General features: G+C 48.2%; 1 protein-coding gene across 3 annotated transcripts in view; it reads left to right on the top strand.

Moving 5' to 3' along the window:
* The first annotated feature begins 11,920 nt into the window (after positions 1-11,920).
* STK32B (serine/threonine kinase 32B) overlaps positions 11,921-18,147 on the top strand; it is a 301,945-nt gene continuing 295,718 nt past the window's right edge. For 2 of the 3 annotated variants that reach the window (XM_074350409.1, XM_074350427.1), the window contains exon 1: positions 11,923-12,244. In XM_074350409.1, coding sequence (XP_074206510.1) covers positions 12,193-12,244 — 52 coding nt within the window. In that variant the 5' untranslated portion in view covers positions 11,923-12,192. Of the gene's footprint in view, positions 12,245-18,147 lie in introns of all 3 variants that reach the window. The other variant, XM_074350416.1, reaches the window with a different exon arrangement.

The following is an 18,147-nucleotide window of genomic DNA, read 5'->3' on the forward strand; positions in this document are numbered from 1 at the left end:
TGCTTACCTCTGCAATGGAGAACCAGAATTCAATTTTCCCAGCTTCCCTTGTAGCTAGGACAAAGGATGTGACGTAGATCCCACCAATTAGATGCAACAAAAGAGATTTGGCTTCAGAAGAGAGGACGTGGTGGCAGTATCGCATCTCCTGTCCAGTATCTCCAATGCCAGTGCCTGGAAGCAATGAGATCGCGCCTGCAGCCTGTTCAGTGTTATCACTTGGTTACTGACTGTGTCATACCCTGTTCAATTCTCTGGGCATCCCAGGGATTGTGTAAGCTAATGAATATCCTTTAATACTTTCCTTTTGAGCTTATATGACCTAGGGTTTATTCTGCTCTTTGCAACTAAGAATCCTGATTATGCACTTGTCTATAAGTGTAACTTTCCCACCTCTAACAACTACCATTCCTGACTATTTCAAAGACTTGTGTCAATATAATAATACATGCTAAAGCTCTCTGAAAGCAGTTAAGGGCAATGTTTTATTTCCCACTGAATACCCAGCACTTAGCACTGAGAGCCTAGAATGTAGTAGGTGTTCAATGAATTTTGGCTGAAAAAAATGCTAAAATCATCACCATGTACACTAGTAATCATTGTCATCAACATCCTGCTCCTTCTCCCTGCTCTGGATTACAGTTCTGGTCACGTGGATTGGGTCCAGGTGTCTCTGAAGTGAGAAAATAAACTCCAAAATTGCAGACCAGACCAGAAGGCGTGCTGCTTCCCGATGAGGCATCAAGTGGACCTGAGAAAGCAGGATCAGGTTCTGCCGGCGACAATTCACGTATGGACAGAAAAAAAGTAAAGCTCGTGCTGCTGCCATTTTTGAGGCAGAGTTCCAAAATTCCAGCTGACAGTCACAGAAATGCTGTTGTATAACTATATATGAAATACCAAGGCAGGGGTGGCATTTAAACTGCATACTCTCGTTCTCTAGCGAGAGTCTGAACGCATCATGTTGAGGTTGGTATTTTGATGGACTAGAGCAGAGTCTGTCTGCATTGACACTTTGGACATTTGGGGAAGGATAATTCTTTGTTCTTGGGAGCTGTCCTGTGCCCTGTAGAATGTGTAGCAGCTTCCGTGCTCTCTACCCACCAGATACCAGAAGCACTGCTTTCTCCTCACCCCAGTCATGACAATTAAAAATGTTTCCAGACATTGCCACATTGCCCCTGGGTGGGGAGCCCCCTGACCGAGAACTACCAGGCCAGAGTAATAGTTCTCATGCTACCAAACCAGCATCTATTCATGTGGATTGGGCCCTCGGTAAGCAGCAGACACGCTGTTAGGTACTTAAATTTGAAGTTCATAATAATGCTATAAGATAGGAAAAATGATCTGCATTTTATAAATGAAGAAAAAGGAAATGGCTTGTTTGAACAGAGTGGCTGAATAGTGAGTGAGTGGTCCCATAGCCATGGTGGTTCAGACCTCAACTAGCTCTTCGCATTCCCAGGCTGGAACTTTGACTGTTCTGGATCCCCAGGTTCATTGCTAATCAATCTCAATCACTCTGCAGACGAAGGAAGGGGGCCTAGACGGAGGATGCCTCGAGGACCCTGAGAACTAGCTCTGACGGGTGAGCTTCCCCGAAGCAAACCAGGAACTCCTGATCCCGTTGAAGTCATTGGAGGTAAAGATAGTTCCCTTCTAGAGACCACGTCCAGGAAGACTCTGAACATTCAACGATTAAGACGTGACCATGTTTCAGCCTGTTTCAGCTTCCACTGCGCTGCTTTTATTTACCATTGCTCCCTTTTCTTCACTGGCTTGTGAGGGTTGGCACGTGGGCTTGTCCACCTCTATACCCTCTGGTGCCTGGCACATAATAAGCACATGGCTGTTGAGTGAATGAATGAATAACTGAAAAGAGGCAGGAGAGAGGATGAAGGGAAGGAGTGTGTGTTACATCTCTTTGATCCCTCTTAGACCTCCCCTCCCCACCCTTTGTTTGGAGGCCACTTGGCTAAGACAGTGCCAGTCACCTCCGTGTTCCCAGGTGACCCTCCGTTCTGAGAAACAGCAGGGTTGAATTTTAGTTTTGTAAGGATACCTGGACGTGCTCTCATCCACAGTCAGTCTGGTTCATGAATCACTCCTATAATAATCCTGACATGCCCATTAAACCCATTCATTTGTTCATTCATTCTTTCACTTTGCTGACCATCTATTAAGTGCCCATTTGTTCTGGATGTAAGGGAGGGTGATGACCTTGGGATACATCCAGTCTGTAGGAGTTAAATAACGGGCTAAACTGCTGAACCAAAGAAACTAGGACACCTATGGTGCTTAACTATGATAGCGTATTATCCTCTCTTAATAGTCCAGAGGTGGGCAGGCCGCCATCCAAGGCCAGCAGGGTGTTCTGGGCTCCTTCTGTCTGGTTTTCCTGTTCCTCCCTAGGATGTCGTCCCCGCCCAAAAGGTGGAAGCTGGCTCACACTCTCCTGCTGGTATCACAGCCTACAGAAGGGGGAAGGGAGGGTGCAGTCATTATTCACATCATTTCTCAATGCTATTGGCTGGAACTTAGTCACATGGTCATGTCTACCTGCAAAGGAAACTGGGAAATGGAGTCTTGAGCCGGGGAGCCACGTGCTCAGCTAAAACTGGGTGTGTGCATGTTCTGTTTTTAAAAAGAAAGAAGGGGCCAATCAATCCCAAAGATCAAGTCGTGGCCTTTGCCACGCAGCCCAGTGCCTCCGTTCCTCTGGGTTACACTTGAGGCCTGGAGAGGGACGAGGACACGGAAGAGGCAGCGGCAGCAGAACTTTTAAGGCCTGTTTCCCGCCTCTGCCATACACTTTCCACCTCAATACATGGTGCCTTTTAGTAGATCGTGATTATTACTCCTCCACGTGGCTTCTGCTTTCTAGGAGAAGGATTTACTCTCCCTGATACGGACCGTTTTACAGACCTGTGGTTGTTAGTCATTTTGTTGGGGTAAGAGATAAACTCCCCACGGAGCTCTTTAAGGAGCTACGAAAGACTTTAACTCTCTCCCTATAGAAACACTCCAATGTGTGTGCATGTGGGCACGTGTGCGCGCGCACACGAACACCACAAACACAAGTTCAAGTCCAGTTTAGAGCACTCACTACGACCACTTTCTTCTGCCCCCAAGCACCCCTGTCAGCCAGGCGGGAACACAGTGTAACACTCTCCGCAGACGCTGTGCGAGGCAGCTGCAGAGCCTTCCTCCTGACCCCGCCTGCCCCGTGGCACTGCTGCAAGTCCCTGCAAACGCTCAGTCTAAGGTCACCGTGGAGCTACTATGCAAGTTGTTTTAATGTAAGAATGAGGAGCTCAGAATTACTGGGCTACCAAGTTCCAAATTATAAAAATGCCTCTGGGGAAATTTTATCATGCCAAGAAGGGCAGACATACCACAATACTAGCACTTGACAGACATTTATTTTGCGTGAGGGTGTGCACACGCACTCACACACAGACTCTTAATGATCAAAGGTTACTCTTAATTTATTTTTATTTATGTATTTATTTTTTAATGGCGGTACCAGGGATTGAACCCAGGAACTTGTGCATGCTAGGCATGCACTCTCACTGAGTTATACCTTTCCCCAAAAGTTACTCTTGAAATTACTATTTTTTTAAATCATGAGGGATCATTTGCTATCTGAATGAGATGATTTTCAACAACAAACTGGCTGTGCAAACTATTCCTTATCTTGGTGTGCCACAAAACAGCCTCTATCATCTTTCTCTTTATAATGTGCAATGCTGCCAAGCAGAACATATTGAATGAGAGTGCAAGCAGACGGTATTTACTCTAAGTGAACCAGAATCAAGTTTGAAATGAAATAGGCTTAACAGAAACGCTAACAAAATCTGATCTAGCAGACTCTGAAAAACATTTTGGCACAGAAGATACCCTGCCTCGGAGAATTACATTAGCCTCTCCAGCATGATCGTGTTACATAAAATTAAAGGTTACAGCCGCTAGAGTTTATAGCTCCAAATGCAAGTCTGGTGAATGCTCAATCATTCTCTGTGATGGGACCAGCAGCCCCAAGAATCTACTCACAAAAACTCAGGTCAGAAAAAGAATCCCAGTTCTTCTTTCTGTGCCTGTATTTGGGATTTGAGACGTGACACAGAGTTATATACTCAATCCCTTGTCAGAGTCACAGGAGAACCCTTAAACCATGACATCTACGGTCTTTCCACGGTCAAACTTCTGGGAAAGCCAGATACACTCAGGGCAGAGAAGCAGATGGCTTTTATTTTCTTTATTTACTTTGCATTTGGTTAGAAGGCCATACAAAGCCTTACCGGTATGTGAACCAGGCGAGAGGCCAAGACCTGGAACTGGCTTTGTCCAGAACACAGTTGAAACCAAGTTCAACCTCTTCTGCAGGAGGTAGAAGAGGAGGGCACTTACTGCAGGATAATTCAGTCCAATTGTGCCAGTACCATGTGACCAATTCCTACAGCCATGAAGAGGCATGACGAGGGTTTCTGGAGGCTCCCGCCTGCAACTGAGCAGGCCCCTGCGGGACCTTCCCAGGACAGGACCCTTCCCCCCATACCTCCCACTGCGGCAGCTCCCCATTAAACTTCCAGATAATAGTGTCTGATGTGTATTTCCTGAGTTTTTCAGATGCGAAAACCACCACCAAATGGAAGAAATTAACTACCTGATGATCATGAGCGTGTAACCCTTAGACCTTCTGTTGTCTAAAGATTGATAATGTCACCCGCTCTGTCACCTCAGCGTCAACCCACCAGAGAATTGTGCACAGCTGATCACAAGCCCTGGGGCACCCCTCCCTCACTTGGCCCTTAAAAATGCTTTGCTGAAACCCTTTGGGGAGTTCAGGGGTTTTTGTGCACAAGCCACCATTCTCCTTGCTCGGCCCTGCAGTAAACCTTTCTTTGCTCCAAACTCCGACGTTTCAGTTTGTTTGGCCTCACTGTGTGTCAGGCACCCAAACTTGTGTTTGGTAACACACCCTCAGCCATCCGCTAGGGAGACCAGATTGGGAAATGGCGGGTATCCCCTTGTCATCCCTCCTCCCTCTCTACACCTGGAGAGCTTCCTGGCTGAAAATGCGCCTTGGCAGGGAAAGCAGCCCCGGGAGGGTGATAGATTAAATGTGTGACCCTGCCCCCCTGACCAAAGAGGCCCTCCCTCAGGCACCAGTAGGAAAATAGGGTTCCCATCTGTCTTTTTTTGGCAGTGGACGTCTGATTACAAATTCCAGTGAAGTGTCCTCTGTCTCAAGCTTCCTGAACAACATCTAGAAAGTCTCCTTCTGTAAAGGGTATTTTATGGAGCTGTAAGTAGGAACAGTTAAGAACTGAGCCCTCTATGTGAAATGAGAACTTACACTTGTACTTAGCTTTCAAGCCTATGTACTAGATGTTATTCTTAATTATGCATATAGATTCACTTACATCTCTCATAAATCTAGAGCTATATATATCACAGAATCCTTGGGAACAATGACGACGTTATGTGGATGACTAGACACAGAGAACCATCATAAAGGCCCAGGGTGCCTGGGGCAGCCTTTTATCATACAAGCTGGTGGTGGTGTGCTTTTTACGAATTGGTCTCCTTAGTGCTCCAAGCCCAGCATCTGATACAAAACACAAGCTCAGGGCATGATAACCAAAGGACTAAACAACAGCAAGGGAGCCTTTTGCCAGAAGCAGTTCGAACATTATTTCTAACTAGCTTTCTATCAGGCCCACTTCTTGTGTTGTCCTCACGGCCAGTAATAAACATGGATCGATCGCTACCAATCTGCCAGGTGCTGCGCTACTCGCTGTCCCCACATAAGCTTGCTTAATCCTCACATCTGCCCTCCGACGCAGGTATTCTGTTTGCTGCCGTAGATCACCTTCTGCTCCTCAGGTGCCTCCTCCACGTGGCTCCCAGCATGTTGCAGACTTCTGGTTTCCTCTTCTGCGCTGGTGACTGCCACTCCATCTCTCCAGTCCCTTTTGGTTGGAGGCCCTGGGGTTTGATTCTGGTGTCTCCTTCTTCCTTGGCATCTCCAAGATGATCTCCTCCAATTCCAGGGCTTTAAACATTATTTATACCCTCAGGATTCCCAAATTTACATTTCCAGTCTCAACTTCTCCCCTAAACCCCAGACACATCCGTCTGGTAAACGGCCACAGCAGACACGTCCCAAACAGGACTGCAGATCTCCCCGCTTCCCCTCCCATCCCTCCTGCTACCTTCCACCCCCCAGGGCAGGGATCCATCCTGCCCACAGTTTTCCCCAACTTGGTTGAAGTCAACTTTTCCCTTCCAGTTGTTCAAGCCCAAACCTCAAAGGCATCCTTGACTCTTCTTTTCCTTTCCTTTAACCAACGTGTCAGGAAATCCCATGAACTCTACCGCTGAAATATGTCCAGGACCTGACCAGTTCTTCCTGCCACCTGTGCCCTGCTGAGTCCGCACCACCGCCATCGCTTGCCTGATTATTGCGATAGCCCCAAACCAGTGTTGCTGCTAGCACTTTGTCTTGCTTCAGTTTATTCTCAACAGAGTGACAGGGATCCTCTTAAAACATGCAGTCATGCCACTGCTCGGTTCAAAGCCCTCCAGTGTGTCCCCATTCATTCAGGTTAAAGCCCCGAGGCTTTGCAGTCGCCCCCCAGGCCCTGCCCGAGAGAGCTCACCGCCCGTCTCTGCTTCGCCTGCTCCATACTCACTTCCTCTCGCGTTCTCCTGTCTCCATGGCCCCGCGCAGCTCTGAGCAAGCCCGCTGCGCTGGGCTGCCATGCCGGCTGCCCCTGCTGCCTGTGGGGCTTTCGCCCCAGGCATCCGGGCGGCCAACTCCCCCGCTGCCTCCGCATTCTGCTCTGGTGTCTGCCCAGTGAGGCTTCCCTGACTACCCCGCTTGAAAGTTTAGACGCCTGATTGGTGGCAATGGAGAAGGAGTTCTGTTTGTGTTTCCCACCCAAACCTCCATTTCTACTCATCTGCAACCATCTCATTCAACATTTTGTCAGTAAATAATTGTGAGCATCAGCTCTGTACTGAACAAGACCTTGGGGCACACAGATCCCGGCACACAGACCCCAGCACACAGACCTAGGGTAGAAGGAGGGAGCAGCGCCACGTGATGGGTCCACGCATGCCTGGAGGGTGACGGTTTTGCTACTGAGTAACTGCGATGGTTGAAGGGTGGCCCGCAGTAAGATACATCCAAGTTCTAACCCTGGCCAGAAACTGAATGTGATCTTATTTGGAAAAAAGAGTCTTTGCAGGTGGTTAAGGATCTTGAGATGAGATCATCCTGGGTTGTGCAGGTGGGTCCTAATCCAATGAGTGTCCTTACAAGAGACAGAGGAGGAGGTGACATGGGGAGACAGAAGGCCACGTGAAGACGGTAGCAGGGACTGAATTTCTTCAGCCCTATGACAAGGAATGGCCAGAAGCTGGAAGAGGTCTGGAACTGATCCTTCAAAGCCTCCAGAGGGAATCCCTACTGCAGACACCTTCATTTTGGACTCCTGGCCTCCAGAACAGTGAGAAAATATATTCCTGTTGCTTTAAACCACCAAGTTCATGATAAATTATTACAGCAGCCAGAGGAACCTGATACAACCATGGTGACATTAAGGACAAGCCATTTGACCCTCTGAGCCTTTTTCTCTCCATCTGTAAAATGGGGATGATCACAGTAACGTAGTGATGAACTGTGAAACCCACCTTACAAAATCAGGTGTGGTTCAGCATCCACAGATTTTTTTTTCAAAATGAAGATATTTATCATTGTTTTTACTGAGTACTAAAATAATATGTAGAATAATACAAAAATACTTCAAAAATAAAATAAAAATGATCTGAATTTCACAATGCCAGAAATAGCCACTGTTCCCTATGTCCTTTCTTACAGATCTAATACATATGTTTAATTTGTGGATTTAAATCTTCACCCCTTTGCAAACATTTGGCCTTGGCTTAGCCATCCTATGCTTTTGTCTCCCTTAGTACAGGGGTGATGGTCATGCCCACCAGCCAGGTTGCTTGTGAGGTTTGATCCATGAAAAGCACTTGAAATAACAGGCCAAGCGCAATATCTGTAAATGGGGAAAGGATGAGGGAAGGGGTTGCCTGGAGGGTCCTGCCTCTTGCAAAAGTGCTGGCCCAGAGCCTGGCACACAGAGTGCCCACCTACGCACGCGCGTGCGCCGACCCCTGTACTGGGTCACTGTGCTCCAAAGACCTGCAGCAGCCCTGGCTTCTGCAGGCGCCCTTTTCTCTCCTCCTTGGGACTTTGCCCAGCTGTCCCTGGCTGATTTCTCCTCGGCTCATGCACCATCTCTCTCCAGGGCATTTCGTTGAGCGTGGTTCTATAATAGGGAAGAACAAGTCTGACTCCATATTGAATCTGTTTCTTTTACACTTACCTTTGTATTCTGTTGCTTTTGCTGCAAGTTAAGAATGTTGCTTAGAACCTGGAATATACAGGACAGCCCATTCTCAAGGCTCCGCCCTTTAAAGGTATTGCACTTTCCCATTCATATAGACAGAAGAAGTTGCGGGGCAGAGAATAACACTTGCCTTGCTGGAGGTTATAGGAACATGACCCGACCTACTGGACAGTGGCAAAAGCAAAGGGTTCTGGCACCAAGAAGTTTGCAGCAACCAGTCACACCCCCGCCCCTTTTAATATAAAAGAAGCTGAATCGTAACTTGGAGAAGATGGTTCTTTGGGACACTAGTCCACCATCTTCTGGGTTGGCTGGCTTTCCCAATAACGTCCTTATTTCTTGCCCCAACAACTCATCTTTCAACTTATTGGCCTGTTGTGCAGCGAGCATTACCATCTTGGACTTGGTAACAGTTCAGGGGCCTTCCTCACACCTCTGCTTACTCTCCCACCCCCAATCAAAGTGTGACCCACTCTGTGAATATTGCCTTTGTCCTGTACCAGCCTTCTAAACATCAACTTTGTGAAAGTTGACTCTGACTTACTCATAGTTGGGTCCATCTCCAGCACCCAGCTCAGAGCCTGGTCCACCGTAAGTATTCAGAAAGTGGTTGTTTGAGAAAGGAGGAAGGGAAGGAACAAATGCTTGTGACTGCTTTCTGGGGTACCCTGTGCTGTTCCTGACTCAGGACTGGGACAAGTGCCTCCTGTGTTCCCATACCCTCCTGGGATCCCTTCAACACAGCACGAATCACACTCATAGTCTTTGTATGCAGGACTGTTAATTTAATATATGTATTCATCAGCTCTTTCTGTGATGATGCTGTGAAACAATCCACCCCCTGCCCCCAAATCTCAGTGGCTTACACGAACCCGTATTTTTCTTGCTTATGAACTTGTAGCTCTACTTAGGGATACAGGTGGGTTTAGGTGTACTCCTTGGGTCTCTCACTCTAGGAACAGAGGCTACTGAGGGCCAGCTCTTCTCATGGTAGACAGCAAAAGGATGAGAGAGCTGAAACACGTGTCATCTTAAGGCTGTCACGTGGCACATTGTACATCACCTCCTCCCATGGACCATTGGCCAAAGTAAAACTTATGGCAAGTTCCACATTGATCGTGGGAAAGTAGGAGATGCCCCCTCATCTCAGTGAGCCATGTTGAGGACAGGGGGAGAAGGAAGAATTGTGAGCAAATAGTACAATTTACACCATAGCTCATTACTCAGGATGATAAATAACAGCTGTGTTGTGCTTATTATGTTCCAGGCACCAACATCAATTGGTTTGTTCCTCATAACGACCCAAGAGGGAGAAATACTATTATTATCCCCATTTTACAGATGGACAAACTGAGGCCAACAGAGGTTAAGCTTGCCAGGGAGTGGCAAAGTGGCATGAAATCTGGGCAGAACAGGGCCTAGCACTCACAGCTCTCACCATCCCTTCTCCTGCCTCTTGATCTAAGGGCTGTGTCTCCTTTATCTTGGTTCAGTACCTTGCCTGCTGTAGACTGGCCACCCAGTCAATGCTGTGTGCAGACTGGAAAGCAAGGAGTATTTATTGATCATTTGTTCCCTGCCAGGCACTGTTGCCCGCTTTTATAAATACTATTTGATATAATCCTTATAGCAATGCTGAGGAGTTAATATTGTTACTGAGTCCAAACTCGTTCTGCTCGCAGCACAACAGGCCAATAAATCAGGAGACGAGGGGCTGGGGCAAGGAATAGTGACTTTATTCGTAAAGCTGGCAGACTGAGAAAATGGCAGACTAATGCCTTGGAGAACCATCTTCCCCAAGTCAGAATTTAGGCTCCTTTTATACTAAAAAGGGGAAGGGGTGTGGTTGGTTGGTGCAAACTTCTTAGTGTAGGAATTCTTTGCTCTTAGAATCCTTTGTTCTTGCAGCTGTCCATGTGGGTCAGGTCATGCTGCCCCTGTAAAACCTCTAACAAAACAAATGCTATTTTCTATTCTGCAACTTATTATCTTTATATAAGTGCAAAGGTGTTAATAACCTTAAAGGTCAGAGCCTTGAGAAGGGGCTCTCCTGCATATTTCAGGCTAAAGGTAACATTCTTGTACAAAAGGTGCAGAACCAGCAAGGGGAAGCCTAGAAAACAGGGCACAGGGTTAAAGCCAAAGGAACAGATCTAATATGGAGTCAGATTTGTTCTTTTCTGTTACAGTATCAACCTCCCCATTCAACAGATGAGAACTCCGGGGCGGGACACACGTAGCCTGTAAGTGGTAGAACCAGTTCTGTTAATGAGGCTTGTCTGACTCCTGCTAGGACTCAAACTGAGGCCTAGCAATTTGAAACTTCAGCTGGATGGGGCTGGCTCCATCTTCTCAACTTCTTCCAGCTGTCTCTGGGAGCTTTCTTGCTGTGTTAGAGACATCCCTCCCATCAACCCTGCCCCCCCCCCCCGGGGGGGGGAATTTAGGGGTGGGGCAGACACGATGGGGACATAAAAAGGAACACCAATTTCTATCAAAGCACTGCCAGTGGCTTAAGGTGCCCAGCAGGTGGCAGGATGTGGCCAAAGATTTTCCCGTAGCGTGGCGCGCAGGGCGGGGAGGCCTGCACGGCGCGGGTAACCTGCGTTTCCCTTAGGGAGCGCCCTCTGAGAGTCCACGCCTGCCCCACGAGACTCGGGGCGCCCCCATCGCTTCCCCGTCCTTAGCATACCTGTCCCTGGACTAGGGTCCCCAGCTCCCGCCGCCAGGGCCTCAAGGACCCGGATGCGAACCGCCTTTTTATCAGACTCAGGCCACTTGGCTCAATTTTGGGGGAATCCCGCAGCCCACGCACAACCGCTCGCACGGAGGGGTTTTGAGCAAACCACGCCCCCTTTGAAACTCAGTTTCCCCGGTAGAATGAAGAGGTCAGATTGAGTCCAAAAGGGTCTAGACTCTTGCTCATTAAACATTTAGAAAAACACTGCGAAGAAAAGCTTCTGTTGCAGAACTGGCGGACACAGCAGTGCTCGGGTCTCAGCCCGAGTAGGCAAAGAAAGCCCATGGGGACTGAGGGGGCTCCTTTCGCAGCCACGACAGACCACCTACTGACCGAACGGCTCCTTTACCCCTGAACCTCAGTCTACCTGACTCGAAAATGGACAACACTGATTTTTCTAACTATCGGGTTGTTGAGCGGTAACTTGGGATCGTGCTTATAAAGTGCTTAGCTGGGGACCAGCACGTAGTAGAGGCTCACGATGCTCACTTCGTGCCTGGACGGAGCACCCCGACTCCTCCGGGCTGACCCTGCACGCAGATTGGGTGGGTGCGGGGGGGAGGTGGCGGCCCGCGCCCTCTCCTCCTGGCGACCCCTAGTGCTGCGCTCGCCGGATGCGCCCTTCTCTTCCAGGCTGCCCCCGGCTCCCAGCGGCGCTTCGCCCGCGCGCCCCCTCCTTTTCCCTCCTTCCCCTCCTGCTCCTGCTCCTCCTACTCCCGCGCCGCCTCCGATCTCCCGCCCGCCGCAGCTGGCGAGGAGCGCGGCTCGGTGGCCCGGGCGCGGGGCGCGGCGGACGAGCGAGCGCGGCGGGGGCGCGGCGGGCGCCGCGGGAGAGCGCCGCCCGGGAGGAGGGGGCGCGGCGGGCGCGGTTCCCGCCCCTGCGCGGCGCTCGGCTCCCTCCCGCTCGGCGCGCCGCTGCAGCCTGGGCTGGGCGCTCGCCTCGCATCCCGCGACCGCACCCCGCACCCCGCGTCCCGGCCGCCGGGCATGTGGTAGCGGCAGCAGCGGCAGCCGCCCCGGCGGAATATGGGCGGGAACCACTCCCACAAGCCCCCGGTGTTTGACGAGAATGAGGAAGGTAAGAGGGCGAGGGGCGCCCGCCCCGCGCCGCCCCCTTGGGCATCGGCCGGACATCCCTCCTTCCATCACCCTTGGCCGAGCGCCGGGCTTCTACCCAACTCCTCCGTGTCGGTCCCCTTGGGGGCGGGGACGGTGCTGGGCGCGGGCCCGGGCGGCGGATTCCGAGAGGAGACTGAATCCGAAGGCTTCACTTGGGGGAGCAGGAGGGATGAGTTACTTCAGAGGCGAGTTTGGATGTTGCTCGGGCTCCGAGGAAGCCGAGGTCTCCTTCAGAGCCCGGGCTGAAGGAGGCTGCGTGCGTGCGTGCGTGCGTGTGTGTGTGTACACTATGCATTGGGCTCGTGCTCGGGCAGGTTCCATGCTGCCGTCCTCAGTCGCCCAGGGCGGCCTCAGGAAACTTTTCTTGGTTAAACTCTGTGGCTGGGCGGAAGGCGTCCCGCGGCTGGCAGCCTCCCAGGTGGAGGAGTGGTGCAGGCGGGCCAACCTCATCAGAACTCCAGAGCTGGGGTTCCTGGTTGCTCAGGTCGGTAGAGCTCATTATTTAAACTAGCAGAATCCCTTTTCCAGCGCTGTGTGTCTGTGGGCAGCTTACTTAAACTCTCTGAAACCTTTATTTCTTCACCCAGGAGATGAGACGTGTGATACCACCTACTGTCTTACTAACCGCTGGTAATTCATGCGAGAAGTGCCTTGTAAATATAATCAGTACAGAGCTCCGCACAGAGTGTTACCTGTTAACTCCTTGCCTCGAAAAGCTCGGTTTCCTATTGCACTGGTTTCTCCAGCCTCTGCTGTGCCCCAGACAAGAGCTGGGACTACTGAGCGTATTCCAGGTACCATGCACCATTCTAGGGCTTTGTCTGTGGTCACCTGTGAGGTTGGTACTTTCGTTATTCCTTTTTACAGTTGGAGAAAGGGATGTGCTCTGGTTGGAGCTGGCTTTGAGGCTGGACAGTCTGCCCTGAAGGCAGTGCTTTCTGTGCCCAGGCATAGGTTTGTGGGCACAGATCATGGTCTCTAGATCTACCAAGGCTGAGGGTGATAGTCAGATGTTTATCCCAGCAGTCCCTCTCAAAAGACACCTGAATACAGTCAATGTAATTCAATAAGCCAGGCCCATTTGGTCCTTTCTTAAAGGAGCTCCTAGTCTAGTGGCACTGAATCACCAGGGACCATTCGTGGTGATAAGGGCAGTGACGGGGGCCAGTGCAGGGACCTGGGGACGCAAGGAGGGCTGAGCCCTTCCTGGTTGTTTAGTCTGGAGCACAGGCAGGTGGAGAGCCAGGAGAGGACAGAGAAGAGGTAGACGGGTGGTGGAGGCTCCTGTGTGTCACAGGATGCATTTGGACACCATGTAGCTGAACTCTTCCCCAGCCAAGTTCACAGTGATCCTGAACTGCTCTCTGGAAATCAGAGTTATCTCTTTTTTTTTTAATTACTATTTTATTTTTCTTTTGTGCAGGGAGGATAATTAGGTTTATTTATTTATTATTTATTTTTAATGGAAGAACTGGGTATTGAACCCAGGACCTTGTGCATGTTAAACACACGTTCTCCCATTGAGCTATACCCTCCCCTTCAAAGTGATCTTGACAGTGAAATCAGTATTCAGATGTGTGCTCTGCTATGGGATGGTCTTCTTGGGGTGGATGTAGGACAGGCTTGGCCCTTTTGAAGCACTTCTGTCCTGTGCGGTTACATTCCGAGTTGCTCAGACCCTATGAGAAGATACACTCATTGACAGATGGAGAGGAGGACCTGGCCAGAAATTCTCTGTTCTCAGCAAGTCAAAGGTTTCCTGTCTACTCTGGGGAAGGGATGTATATTAGTCTGCTCGGGCTGTTGTAACAAGATACCACAGATGCGTAAAAAACAGAGTTTGTTGCTGGTGGGGGCTTAGACAACAGAAATGTATTTTCTCCCTGTTTTGGAGGCTGAAAGTCCAAGAGCAAAGTGTCAGCAGGGTTGAGTTCTGGTGAGAACCCCCTTCCTGGCTGGCAGACAGCCCCTTCTCCTTGGGTCCTCCCATGGCCTTTCCCCTGTGCACTGGAGGAGACAGAGCTCTGCTGACTCTTCCTCTTTTTATAAGAACATCAGTCCCATAGGATTAGGGCCCCATCCTTATGACCTTGGTGACCATGAATTATCTCCTTAAAAGCCCTGTCTCCAAATATAGTCATGTTGGAGGTTGGAGTTCCGATATCTGAAGTTTGGAGGGGACGCAGTTCAGCCCGTAACAGGATTCTTTGATGAAAGCCGGGGACTCCTTTCCCAGAAGAAAGCACAAACGTATATACCAGCCCCAGTGTTAGAGGTTCATGGTACCAGCCTGGGTCAAAGGTCATCCTTTAGGTAACTTTCTTAGCATCTTTGTCTTGAATTTGCAGAGGAAATTTGCCTCCCTTGTATCGACAATGGTCTCGATCCTTCATCCCAGGATACACACTTTCACATATTTATTGGCAATATAGTTATATCTGGCGTAGCCAACCTTTTGATTTTCTGCTGTTGTTCCTCATTCCAAGAGTGGTCAGGCTCAAGGTCAACTACCTGTTTTGGGGCGGGTTGAAATACCAGGTTAGGACTCTCATTTTGCCGGCTTCCAGCTCAGTGAAACATTAACTTGTTTGATTTTTGCCAGCATCTTTCTCAATACCGGTGCAAGTAAAACACTATTTGCTGCCAACTGATTCGTTGATTTCGTAGGTGTTGACTGATCGTCCTTTCTGCACCCACCCCTGTGCTGGGCAGCAGGGATACAGAGAGGATGAAGGTAAAGCTCTAACCCTCAGGGAGCTCACAGAGCAGATAGCCAGCCAAGACAGTGCAGTGAACTTGGGCGACTGGCATCCTGCATCCTAGAGGAGGGGCCCTAACCCAGGGGCAGAGACGAGGGTCTGAGAAGTCTTTCTTTTAGACTAGGTCTTGTAGAAATGGTAGGAGTTCCCAGGAAGGAGACGTCAGTAGAAGCGGAAGGGTGTTTTGAGGGGGGGGGAACAGAATGTGCAAAGACAGATGGTAAAGAGTCATCATGACTCACTGCGGAGATCGTAGGGGCTTGAGTACTCCTACAGTGTGGAGTGTAAGGCTGGAAGTCACAGGAGATGAACACTGAGTGCTGGGCCGTCCTGAAAGGGCCCAGTGGCCATGTGTTTGGACTTGACTTTATAGGCATCTGTAATCACTGAAGGATTTTAAGCAGGGCAGTGACATGGTCCAGTGAAAGAACTCGCTCTCCCAAACCAGTTATTGGGTGGCTGATGATGCAGACACCTGCCTGGCCAGAACAGATCTGTCTCATAAGCAATTTAAAGCTAAACGAGAGCTGAAAATACGCCACTGCATAACTGTACCATGACCATCTAAATTCTGACGGCAAACATTTAACTTGCATCCACATAATATTAACAGCAGCTGTAACTTACTGATGCCTTTGTGGACAACTTTTCATACCTCACTGGGAATTAATATCACAGCTCAGCCAGGGAAGTCTCAGAACCTGCATTTTGCTAGAGAGTTTACAGAGGACCTCAGGAAAACTGCCCAGGGTCCCATGGCCTGTGTATGGATCAGCTGGGAATCACACACAGGCCTGCCTAACGCCAGTGTCTGGCACCTAATGCTCTTCCTTGTGCCACCTCCGGGGGCCTACAGGAAAATGCATCTCTCACAGATATGTAGGACCACGCCGACTGAGACCAGGCTCTGATGGAGGTCTCTTTGTGCAGATACCTACAGGAAGATGGTAACAACACATCTGACAGCACTCGGTAGTTAGCAACAGGCATCTCAGATACCACCTTCAGAAAACATTTGCAGAAGGCGCAGGAAAAGATGTTCAATATTGCTAATCATTAGGGAAATACAAATCAAAACTGCAATGAGGTTATCACCTCACACCAGTCAGAATGGCCATCATTCAGAAGTCTGCAAATAATAAACGCTGGAGAGACTGGAGAAAAGGAACCATCCTGTGCTGCTGATGGGAATGTAAATGGGTGCAACCCCTATGGAAAACAGTGTGGAGATTCCTTAAAAAAACTAAACATAGACTTACCATGTGATCCAGCAATCCCACTCTGGATAGAAGGAACTTTAATTTGAAAAGATACATGTACCCCAGTGTTCACAGCAGCACTATTTACAATAGCCAAGATGTGGAAACGACCTAAAAGTCCATCAGCAGATGAATGGATGAAGTTGGGGTATATTTACACAATGGAATACTGCTCAGCCATAAAAAGAATAAAATAATGCCATTTGCAGTAACATGGATGGACCTGGAGATCATTCTAAGTGAAACAAGCTAGAAAGTGAAAGAAAAATACCATAGGATATCACTTATATGTGGAATCTAAAAAAAAAAGACACAAATGAACTTATTACAAAACAGAGAGAAACTCAAAGACATAGAGAACAAACTTACAGTTACTGGGGGATAAAGGGGGGTAAGGAGGGATAAGTTGGGAGTTTGAGATTTGCAAATACTAGCTACTAATATAAAATAGATAAAAAACAAGTTTGTACTGTGTAGCACAGGGAACTATATTCAGCATCTTGTAGTAACCTGTAATGAAAAAGAATATGAAAAGGAATATACTTATGTACATGTGTGACTGAAACATGATGCTGTGTGCCAGAAATTGACACTACGTTGTAAACTGACTGCTTCAATAAAAAAGAATGCAAATAAAAACATTTGTTGAGCAGTCATATCATAATACTAGTTCTGGGACTGAAAACAAAATTATCTACCATTCCAGATTCATGTCAAAACTGTTTTGAAGTTATTTTTTCCTTTCCTGTTTTTATCCACGTCTAGACATTTTTATATAAAAGTACACTTGCCACAAATAAAATGATTTCTGCTTTTTCTCTTAGCATCAGATTTTAAGTACTTTATGTTGCCATAATGTCTTCACAGTTATTATTTTAATGAGCTGTAATACTCCATCAGATGGAACTATCATAATTTACTTAAATGTTTTCTTGTTAGATGTGCAGGCTGCTTTCAGCTTTTCTTTCTTTTTTCTTTCTGGAGGAGGCACCCAGATCAGCTTTTCATCCTTATAAGTTGTTTGAAAATTTTGTACATACAGCATTTCTCTTCTTTTAAGTGAATTCCTTCAATGAGGTGCAAGGAGCAAGATTAGTGGATCAAAGGATTGATTACTTTTTAGGATTCCAGAAACATGTTCTTAAATTGTGTTTCCAAAGGGTTTTTTAAACAACATTTTACCAATTTATGGCCAGTGTCCACATTTGAGGATATTGATTTCACAACCTCAGAACCAGCTCTGGGTATTTTCATTTCAGATTATTGTGGGTTACAGGGGCACTTAAAAAGAAGTGTTACTGGGCCAGGTAACCTCACGTGCAGTCTAGAACGTGAAAGCATCTTCTTGGTTTAAATAAATAGATGACACACACACACACACACACACACGTATTCTGGCAATGAAAATGAAAAAATCACTCCCCTCAGTTGCAATCATGCTTTACTCGGAGACAGTTCTTTGAACCCAGGGTGTCTGTGTCAGTGTGATTTACAAAGTGGCTGAAATCTCTGAGGCTGCAGGATTCACTTCCAACTTTGTTTCAACTCTTTTTGAAACTTTAGGCAAGCTCACTCATGTTACACCTGGTTTTCCAACCTGTATCACTTGTGGTCTGTGCATAAGGTGAAAACCAAAAATATCCTGAGAAAGCTTAGAATTGCTTTGAATAAGCTTTGCTCTTGTCTCTAGAATATGTACAGGGATGGAGGCTAGAGAGGTGGCCATGTGAGGGATGTGGGCTTAAGGGCTTGGTGTCCACATCTGTATGAGGCATGTGTGTGTCTAATGCAAGAGTCTAGGAGGTAAACCTTAGATTTTAAGATCCATGTCTCATTTAAAAATT

The sequence above is a fragment of the Camelus bactrianus genome, chromosome 2, assembly GCF_048773025.1.
Source record: "Camelus bactrianus isolate YW-2024 breed Bactrian camel chromosome 2, ASM4877302v1, whole genome shotgun sequence".
Classification (NCBI taxonomy): Eukaryota; Metazoa; Chordata; class Mammalia; order Artiodactyla; family Camelidae; genus Camelus; species Camelus bactrianus.